Source organism: Merops nubicus, unplaced genomic scaffold (genome assembly GCF_000691845.1).
Source record: "Merops nubicus isolate BGI_N331 unplaced genomic scaffold, ASM69184v1 scaffold17578, whole genome shotgun sequence".
Classification (NCBI taxonomy): domain Eukaryota; kingdom Metazoa; phylum Chordata; class Aves; order Coraciiformes; family Meropidae; genus Merops; species Merops nubicus.
Genome location: NW_008623823.1, coordinates 17,980 through 28,390, shown reverse-complemented (window position 1 = coordinate 28,390; position 10,411 = coordinate 17,980). Strand labels below are relative to the sequence as shown.

Genomic DNA, 10,411 nt, shown 5'->3' with positions numbered 1-10,411 from the left:
AGATCTAATTCTCAATAGTATAGTTTTTGAAGGAAAAAGAAAGAAGGAAACAGTAATTTAAAATAACAGTACCACTCTTGCAAATACCTTGCAGTTGGTGTCAAGTAGCATAATCTCAGTACAGCAAATTCTCAGAGATTCTAAGGTGCAGAAGAACCAGTTTTGCACTTCTGATAAGTGGGTTTGGAAAGTCAGTCACCCTAGGTGCTTTTGGATAAAACAATCTCCTTCCAGTTGCACAGAAAACCAACCTGCTCTTTCCATCAGGCTACCTCCAGCTGCAGCCCAGCTCTGCATTAGCACCTGCCTTCCAGCCTTCATTGTTTCCTTCACAGTTACTCTCTTCACAGAGTCCAACAACACGGAGCCCTCGTATCAGTCTTCATTTCAAACAGCCCCACTTTAACTTCTGGGCCCAGGTTTTCCTTCACTTTGCTGTCTTTTGCAGCAAACCAAGTGTACTAGCCCTCATATAAGTGTGCTATGTAGCCCAGAGACTGCTCTTTTCTACTTTGTATTCTGAAAGACTAGCTAAACACAATGATATCAAACTATAGTCTTGGAGTGATGCTGTTTATAGCAGACTCTGCAGATTCTGTACCCTAAGCAGACAGCTCTGCTCAGTGTGTTTGTGTGGAGCTGACCAACAGTTTGTGCCAGTTTACTATTCTTTTCCTTAGATCCACTTTGTCAAGCCAGATATAAGCTTCCCCAATCAGTGTCTTTTTCATAAACTTCCCTCCACTGGAGACAAGAAGAATCTGGGAAAATAATAATAATAAAATAATGATCAATGTGCATATTAACATATTGCATTTGCTAGCAATCAAGAAAGTTTCAGAAATGTTGAGCTCTGATTCAATACCCACAGAAAAGAAACAGTAACCATAACCCTTTATAAAGAGTCAGCTTCTCAATAGGAAGAAAGCCCTGTGAAAACTGAACCTTTCTCTTCTTGTTTAATTATCATGGGATATAGTAACTAGAAGATGACAATCTTGACCTTCAGTGAGCAATTTGTTCACCTGCTGGTTACCCAAGACAAACACAAGGTCAAGTTTCAGGTGCATGGTTGTCAGAGGGTGCCCTGCATACGGGCTGTAACTCAGGGCAAACTAGAACAGGAGAAAATCCAGAATTCTGGCTTCTGACGTCAACAAGTGGTAGTGTAACCTGAAATGTAGCACTGGTGTGAAATGTCACTCCTATCGTGTCTCTGTTGAAAGACACAGTATTGCATCTGGTCTTACTGCTCTTGTTTGCCTAGCCATGGAGAGGGGGAAGGCGAAGGAATAGCCCCAGTGCTTACGTGAGCTATGCAGGCTGGCTGTTCAAGACCCTCCCTGATTTATCATACAGGCACATGTTTTCCAGCACAGCAGGCTCAAGTCATGCAAGCAGCAGACTTCTCTGAAGGACTTGACTCATTCTGTGGCTCTAAAGGTTCATTATACATGTTTCTGAGAGAAATACATTTGATAATATATATACTTCAGTGGGTGAGTTATAATTACACATTCAGATAAACTTTAGCATTTCTCAGTCGAGTAACTGAATTAAGAAGGTCAATGCCTTTTTTTTTTTTTGTTATCAACTTATTAAGTCTTTCAAAAAGAAAAAGAATTAATGAAAAATTGCATTTTGATGATAGGATTAGCAGCAGGTTTGTAATCTTCACGGCTGATGAGCGGACCTCTGTCAATGAGCAAGAGAGGTAACAACAGTAGGATGCTGTCACCCTCTGTGTAAACCAGTGGAAAAGAAAATAGGGCATTTTGTTGCTTGGTTTCAAAAATCTAGGCTAACAGAAGAACAGCTGAAAGCTGAACTCAAGGATTTTGTTCTCCACCGATATGCTAGAAGAGACCATACAACAGTAGACACGTAACAACTGTCAAGTTTCCAGTAATCAAGTACTTCAACACTTGTGGAAATTTTCCACAAGTTGGAAAATTCTGACTTGGGAAACAAGGTAAAAAATGCAAACTTTACAATGGAAATTTGGGGGGGGGGGGCAGGAAGGAAGATATTTGCAATAATTTTGGTGGATGATCTTGCCAGTTACCTGGCCAATTTTGTTATCAAATGGCAATATATATACCTGGACAACTTAGACACCTACATGCCCAATAGTCAACAGCTTTGATAAGGGAAGACCAAATGACTCTCAGGAACTGAACTATTAGGGAACTGCCCTTTACTTCACTCATCAGAAAGCTCATCCTTGGGGAAAACGGGCAGCCTCCCTCCACTGCTGGTGGCTTTTTTGGTCACTTGGTTCAGAGTTTCCTAAAGAAACGGACAGGCCAGAATCTGACAAGCCAAACCAGAACATCTGTGAAAAAAACATTTTTCTGTGCCTTTCTGATTACCCTCACATACAACATTATGTATTTCTAATTGCAAGCCAGTCAGCCAGGAGCCCTCTAGGGAACAAGGCAAAGGAGCCAGGAGCTTAATGCTTTCCAGAAGGGTCCCAGGTGGGCTGCCAGGGAACAGGGAAATCTGGGAAGCAACCAAGCAAGTTGCCAGGGGCTGAGCCAAATGTCTGTCTGAAACCTGTCAAAATGTTTTCTGCAGAATATTTTCATTCTGTCACGTCAACAGTTTGGGGACAGAAAAAATTTCTAAAAAATTTTTCATCACTTCTGTCCTTGATCCTTCTCTCCACTCCTCCCAGCTGGATCCCTAGTATTTGTCTTCACTAGGTTGTCTCTCTCTCTCTCAGCCTTGTTTATTCCCTGCTCCAGGCTCTAAATTCCAGACTTGTTATCCTGAATCAACTAGTCATAGTTTCTAATAATCAGCATTTTCCCCCCTTATTCCAAATACTATTGGATAGACAATTCTAGGTTTCCTTCTCTCTTCTTTTGTTTGTCGCTTTTTCCCCCTTTGTTCTGAATAGCACACCATCTCATTTTATGGCTAGTATTCACAGCTCTTGCTGTTGATTTTTAGGGAACATACCCTTGTCCTAATTTCTGTTTCCATCAGAATCCTCCCCATACCTCTTTACAATGTGCCTTGTATGATTACCATGTTTGACCTCATCTTTTCCTCTTTCTCTGATCTTACTTCCTCCCACAATAATCCAATTCAATTTTTGACCTATACATTCTTGGTGTGTTCTATTTTCCCCAAAACTTTTTTTGACAATGTCCATGTCTTTGTCCCAAATGTACAGATGTACTGAGTCACACTGAAGACCTCTCCAGTGAAATATTCAGCTTCCAAAAGTGTATAGCACAGTGTATAAGACAGAATGTAAGAATAATCATGTAGTGACACTTTCCCCAAATACCTACTATGATCTCTGGATCAGTGACTTCCTGACTCACAGGCAGTATGTTTGTATTTAACAGACTATAGGGTATTTTGCCCATGAATTTGTCCAATCATTTTCTCCAGTTACTTTTCCCTTGAGGATATTTAGTGTTTACAATATATTATGGTGATAAATTGTACTTCTTGTACTCCAAGTTTTGTGAAGAGGAAACACCTTTAGTCTGTTTTAAACTTGTTCCTTGCTGCTTTTACAGCCTTTGTTCTCTTAGGTCTGGTGTGCAGCACAGTGTTTCTGAGGAAATATTGCCAAGTCTCAGGCTGACTGTTCCTATGGCTGCCTCCCTCACTATCTCCCTCTTTAACAACTTGGCAGCTTATTTTTCCATAGGATTCTGTGGATTCTTCTTTACTGGTCTACTCACCCTTTATGGCTTCCTCTCCAAACCACCACTACAAGCAAGGTTTTTACAGGAAATTTATTTAGCTCTTAAGCTTCAGCAAGATTTTATTAACACCCTCTGGATTTTCCCAGGTAACGCAACATCTTAAATAGTCTTTTACTGAGTCTTTTGAATAAGTAAGGATGTTAGGACACCTTAACAGAGAAAACAGTGTCTATTTATGTTTGCCTTTTTTTGTAAGAAACATCTGTTTTCGCTTTAATTTTAATGATGCAACCAATAAGGCTAACATTGTCAGATAGGTCTAGCTTCAGTCATCAAAATGTTTTTTGATAAAATCTATAAGGCTCGTTTATGTCAGCCTTATAGATTTGAAGGTACATTAAGTGGAAGCTGGCATGCCCAACAACTCCTCTCACTATTAAGATTAGCAGGCAGATAATGCTGGAATTTTTCATCCTTTTTCAAAACTGACTAGAGGAACCTGAATAGCTGGCTTATATTATTATCTATTCATGTGGAAGTAAATGAAAGCAATAGGAATCCTACCTGTCTAAAAAAGCAAACCTGACCAAATGATCAAAACTTTCTAAACAACTAAAATACAGGAGAGGGAATGTTTCTGAATCAGTTCCACACACCATTTGGTGTGCTACAGATGAAAATACTGCCATGTCCTTTACAAATATACACAGATAGTATTTGACATCATAATCAGTAATTTTGCAGTGCCTGAGATTATTACTATTGTATCTAATTCTAGAAAAGTATTTTTGGAAGGCATGCATAACTTTAAGGACAGATCAAGCCCGGTCTTGGAACTTTCTTAGAACTTTCAGGCCCAGTCTATAAATACCCTTCTTCAATGTGAGGTGATGGTTTAAACTATCTTTTAAAGTCTCCTCCAGCCTAGTGTTCCCATTATTATGTAATTGTGTTATTTCCTTTGTAATTGTCTTCTTTCAGCAAACAGCTGGGGTAAGACTGATCTCAAATGCCCATAGCACAGCATGGACAACATCCAAAATTAGACTTTAATAAAATGCAGAATTACCTGAAGAGAATGCCCAGCAGGACTCAAGCTAAATCTAAAAGTTTCATTGAACGAAGGCTCTCGGTCATGCCTGCATACCCTGGTTTTCTTCTTGATTACTCTCTTTTGAGTAGAGATATTGACAATGTACAGCTTCACATACAGGTCTGGGGAAGAACAGTTCAATTAGTTAAATACAGAAGCTTTTAAATAATCATTGTTGCTAATGATTTCAACAGAGGGGAACTGTGAAGAAACAGAGCCTGGTAGTTTACTTAGCCATATTCTGTTCTCATTCATATGAGAATCCCCACTAAATCCAAGGGAATTACTTTGTGTTTACAGTGCTGTCATTAAAAGAACAAATACCTTGATGTCTTTATGTATGTATGAAAATATTATTATTAACATGAGTTTTCAATTTTTAAAAACCTTTTCTTACCAAAATACAAATTTTGCCAGATACCATTGTTCTTTAATAACGAAGGGAGTTACATTTTTATTAGAGTTAAATAAGGATTAATTTTTAACAATCAAAGTAAATTAGAAAGACGAGTAACTTCTGAGACTTAATTTGCTTCTACAAAGTGTTTTTACTTTCATTAAAGTTGCTCGTTGGAGAAAAAAGCACACTTCAAAAAGAATCTTACAGAATGTTTCATTCTGATTAAGAAGCAATTTTCTTTCCCATTTTAGTGGTTATGTTAAAGGATTGCAGATATATCCTGCTTAATGTTTTCAAAGTATCATGAAGCTGGTTTCTGTATTATACCTGGTAGATGATCTGGAGATTTAAATTTGTATGTGATATTTCTGCACTGAAGGATTTCTACTATCAGCTGTTCTCCATCTGTCTTCATTTCCTTCTTTAATGCAATCTTGATTTCACCCATAACCTGTGTTTTACCTGGAAAAGCAGAAAAAGCAACCCTCATTAATGTAAAACGAAAATAAATGTATCTTTCCAACTTGGAAGGAAGTAGAATTTTCTCTTTTGGCTTGGTTTGGTGTGTTTTTTTTGTTCATTTGTTTGCTTGCTTGTTTGTTTTCGTTCGAGGTTCTTTTTTTGTTTTCAAGAAAGCTCTTAGTTTTTAGTCAGGACTATAAGAGTCACTTATTGCTTGGATAACAAACAGTAGATACATGCAGTACACTTGTAGAACTAGACTGTATGCTTCAGAATGGTTTTGCTTCTGGGGAGCTTTTTCCCCAAGAATACAAATTTCTGTAGGAGTCACGACAAATCATGTAATTGTCATTACAACTCACCTTTTCAGAAACCTTTACTACAAGATTCTGAAGTTATGTCATTAAAAAGAAAGAAAAAAAGGAAATAAAAGAAAAATTGAGAACATTCAGTAGGATGTTAAAAAGTAAGATTCTGAAAGGTGATGAATTTAGAATCTAGTGAAGTTGGCATTTTATTTCACCTTCTTATGAGTATGGAGCAATAGCATTCATACAATTTAAAGGGAAGTGCTCACTGTGACATTTAAAAGGTGATTTTCCTTCTTATGTTGGAGGGAAATACAGGTCCATTATTCCTAAATTGTATGGACATCTCTCTAAATCAGTTCAGAGGTGTAAAGAAGGCACAGAATGAAATGTAAGCAAAGCTGCTTTGCCTTTCCTTGCCTGTCCTCCCACAAGGCTTTACTGAAGCCAGGGAGAGTAGCCAGGGCTACATCTTCTAAATGAGCACTGTGGTGCAAGCAGAGCTCATGCCCTCTGCTCAGTGCTGTTTATAATAGCATCATGTCATAAGTGGGGTTGTGCTTCTGAATCTATTGTCTTGCTACTGTAAAATATTATTTCACCTTCTTTTTCTCTTTATACAACAGTTAAAATGAAACCAAACAGTTAAGCTCCTGGGAGTCTTTATTATCTAGTCTTTGGTGCCATCAGCCTGGAGCTTTAATGCAGTACCAGGAAATTCTAGAAGCTGGTGTCAAGGTATTATAAGGAGCAAAGCAGTTCCACAGAAAGTAAACAATTGCAATACATCTGGAGAAGCTCCTCTCTTAAAGAGCACCAAGTTAACAGGTGCCATTTAGAGATCACTTACTTGTATCAGAAATTTACAGTCAAATTTTAATAATCCCCACTAAAATAACAGCTGTTGTTTCACAGATGTCCATGAACAATTGTACATTCTATTGTTTTTCGTACTTAAAATATTTTTTTTTATCATGAATAAAAACTTAATAACAAATAATCACAGCTACAACCTGGGCCCCCAACCCTCCTTACAAACTGAATTTAGAATCTAACTTAGTTACAGTCAATAACAAATTTGCAACTGGGCTTCACTGGGTCAGCGTTTCAGAGGCAAGTGATTCTTTCACTGCATTTAATAATCACAAAACCCTTCCTATTAGTCTGAACATGCAGTAGTTTGGATCAAAGAAGAAATGGCCAGCAATGTCCCTGTTATTATTCATTAATCTGTTATAATCTCATTTTCATGGAAAGTGTTGAGTGTCTGGTGGGTCCAGCTTAGCTAAACAGCAGATTTCTAATGACTAGAAGCAGATAAAAGAAAAAAAATTACAATGCCTCCTCTGCTTGGTGGATAAACTACCAAAATCACTGAAGACTGTAGAATCAATATTGATCAAAATCCATATTTATTCAACACTTTTCAGGTATTGATTCTTGCACTGACTCCAGTGCTTGACCGTGAAAAAAGACCAGCATGAACACTTGTAGCACAAAACTGATGTTAGTTTTAGGCAATCTTAAGTTAATCAGCCTATTTGGGAAAATATGCTTAGCTAGGTTATTTTACTTTATTCCCTGTGTGTCCTTTAAAGTCTATTTGCAACTGTTGTTAGAACCTCCTCTTCCTTGATTGCCTTAGTACTTTGTCTTTCACTTAGATGTGCATTCAATATACAATGAGATCAGGTAGGTTGGATGCTACTTGTGACATTGTGAGCTAGAAAAAGGAGACATGTTTCCAGAAAATTAGAATGGATTTGAAAGTTCCAGCACCATTTCTCAGCATCTGGAAATTTTCCATGGCCTATTTGGGCTATTCTGAATAGTATTATCCAGATAGTATAGTATTCTGGACAGTATTATCCAGATCTGGATAGTATTGGGATAGTCTTTAAGACAAACACACCTGCTTAACTATTTAATCTTCATGGGGAAACAATGTTCTCCACCTGCAAACACATGAAGCATGGTAGCTCTCCTGTGCTTCCATGATAATTTTTATTTCTCCCACAGCATGTCACTAAAAGCCCTAACACCAGCCTTATGAAACACTGCACTACAATAAATCACCACTTCAAAACCTAGCAGAATTTTGAAGACTCAGAAGAGATTCCTATTCCTTCCATTGCTTGGCTTTTCCTTCTTTTTCTCAGGTATGTTCATTACATCTTTCCTTTGACAAGTATGTAAGAATAGAGCAAATGTACATTGGTTGGTGGAGTTGATTCTTTAAATGGAAATAGAGATAAATTGATGAGGGGAAGTCTTACTAATGAAATTTCTATGAGCTGTTGAGTGAGTTTGCAGTGGGCTGAGCTGGACATGAATGTTCTTTGACTGACATGACAGAAATAAAGGTGCTCAGGGTGTTGAACTGGGTGATCCTGAGGGCTGCATTGGTAGGAATAGCTCAAAACACTTGAAAACATCAATCATAAGTCATGTGTGAAAGGAACTGCACATATTCTGGTGTATTGGATGATGATAAACAAATGCTACAATGTAACTCTGAAAAAAGTAAATACAGTGAAAGAGATACTGCATAACTTTCTAGGAAAGTACTAGTATGGCTTTTTAAGAAAATGGAAAATAATTTATAACTCGACTATTCATATTTGTCTCAATAAAGATGAATTCCAAGTGAAAAAGTTGCAAACCAGGATTAATACAAGGGCAAAGAGCACGAAAAACATCACTTTCTAATTTAGCCTAGGAAAGAAGAACTGGAAAATGATGAAACGGCTTTCTCAAAACATATGATAAATACTGAAAAGGATATGAAATATTGAAGCTGAATTTGTGTGCTCTTTTACCTGTTACTTATATATCAAACACAGACTTACTGGTATACAAGGAGAGGACTACAAGTATGCACAGCAGCATTATGTTCACTTTAAGATCATGTTAACAGCACATAATCAATTCTTAAAAATATATATCTATGATTAAATACATCAGAGTTGTTACATGACAGTGCACTTCTTTGTAAGAATGAGATTTATTAAAACTCCAGCAACAATTAAAAGCCAATGGTTAATTAAATTGCTGCAAGGTATTTGAAGCAAGGGGTTTGCATTTGCTCTGGTGATGGCAACACAAGCTGTTGCTCTCATAGAACTGTCACACTCTGTGCTGTGAAAGTTTAATTAGTTCTGCTATTAGTCTTAAATGACAACTGCTGTAAATCACAGGACGTGTCATCTGCACCGTTGTCAGCTTCCAGGGACTGGTAACTATGGATTGTGGTACAAGTCCTTTCTGATCAGGTGACTGCTGTCAAAAAAAATTATCCAGGACAATAATAAACAGTTGTCTCCCATTGGTCTGTGTTATCGAGGATAATTCAGCAAAGCATTTAAATAAGTAGGTAAATCTCACTGGACAATTGCAGGAATTTAATTCAATTCAATTGTTTAAATATAAATTTCTAAGCTAATTTTCATATTTATATTAGAATAAGTTGAATTGCCTTATGTGATTGACCATGTCATAGATGCGTGAAGTGTCAGCAGGTTAAACTTGGAAATTTAAATATGAAATGCTTAAATGCTGCTACCTGATGAACATCATACTAGATTAATTTTCTAATTGAATGCCAGATGGCCAAAAAACAGAATTAAGAAAATACATAAATTGGAATTTTTTTCCACAGTTGTATATAAGTTACTATGGATTCCTTCTGTTACAGAAAAGTGACTGGGGGTCTTAGAGCAGTGAAAATGAAGTATGAAGGGGAAAAAAAAAAAAATACTGACAATTATTTCCCAGCATTTTTCTTTCCAAAAGAAGTTTATAATAGAATTACTGCATCCAAAGTAGGTAGGAAGTTCTTTTCTGGGGCCATTCTCTTTATGGTTAAGGATTTAAAATCACAGAAAGGTCCATCTGAACAGCTTGCAGTGAGGTTCCAGCTTCCCAGCTTCCTGAGCAAGGCAATATTAATTTTGGGTTGTGGTGATGGGTTATTTTGCTGTGATGTTTGTGTTTTGTTTTGTTGGGGTTTTTTTCAATTCCTTACAGCCCAGATCATCTTCTTACTACTCAATGAATGAACCTAGATGCAGGAAAATATGTGTTTCAGAGTTTATTTCTACAATTTCCAATTATGAATACTCATGTTACTTCCACTTTTTTGAAAGCACCCATCCCAGACAACAATCCCAGGTTTCCAAATGTCGGAGCAGAACAACAGCTTGCTCTACTGCTCCAGACAAGCCCCCATTAAAGAAGACCAGACACATCCACACTGCTTTGCTGTTATCCCTGTGTCTTCTGACCCTTATCTTGCCTTGTGGCAGCAGCTGAAAAGTTAGGGGTTTTGTGATATTTTAATCAAAAGAGCCTGAGAAAATTAGAGTTGTCTTACTGTAGCATGATAATGGTCTATATAATGAGAAGTGGGGATTGCAAGGGAGAATGTTGGAGTATTTGGTGGTACAGAGACAGCTGTATTAGTGGTGACAGTTAGTAT

General features: G+C 37.4%; 1 protein-coding gene across 1 annotated transcript; it reads right to left on the bottom strand.

Annotated features, from left to right (window-relative positions):
- Window positions 1–345: 345 nt before the first annotated feature.
- On the bottom strand, window positions 346–5,622 carry LOC103777651 (protein piccolo-like). The gene is made up of 3 exons (XM_008945210.1): window positions 5,492–5,622; window positions 4,741–4,886; window positions 346–761 (listed from the first exon to the last, which is right to left on the bottom strand). Exons 1-3 carry the CDS (start codon window positions 5,610–5,612, stop codon window positions 621–623), a joined length of 408 nt encoding a protein of 135 aa, XP_008943458.1. The 5' UTR covers window positions 5,613–5,622; the 3' UTR covers window positions 346–620.
- Between the last annotated feature and the right edge of the window lie 4,789 nt (window positions 5,623–10,411).

Coding starts and splice junctions, on each gene's coding strand:
- LOC103777651 (XM_008945210.1), bottom strand. CDS start 5,612: ATGGGTGAAATCAAGATTGCATTAAAGAAGGAAATGAAGACAGATGGA. Junction 4,887..5,491: donor ATCTCCAGATCATCTACCAG/GTATAATACAGA, acceptor GTTCTTCCCCAG/ACCTGTATGTGAAGCTGTAC. Junction 762..4,740: donor CTGCTGGGCATTCTCTTCAG/GTAATTCTGCAT, acceptor TTATTTTCCCAG/ATTCTTCTTGTCTCCAGTGG.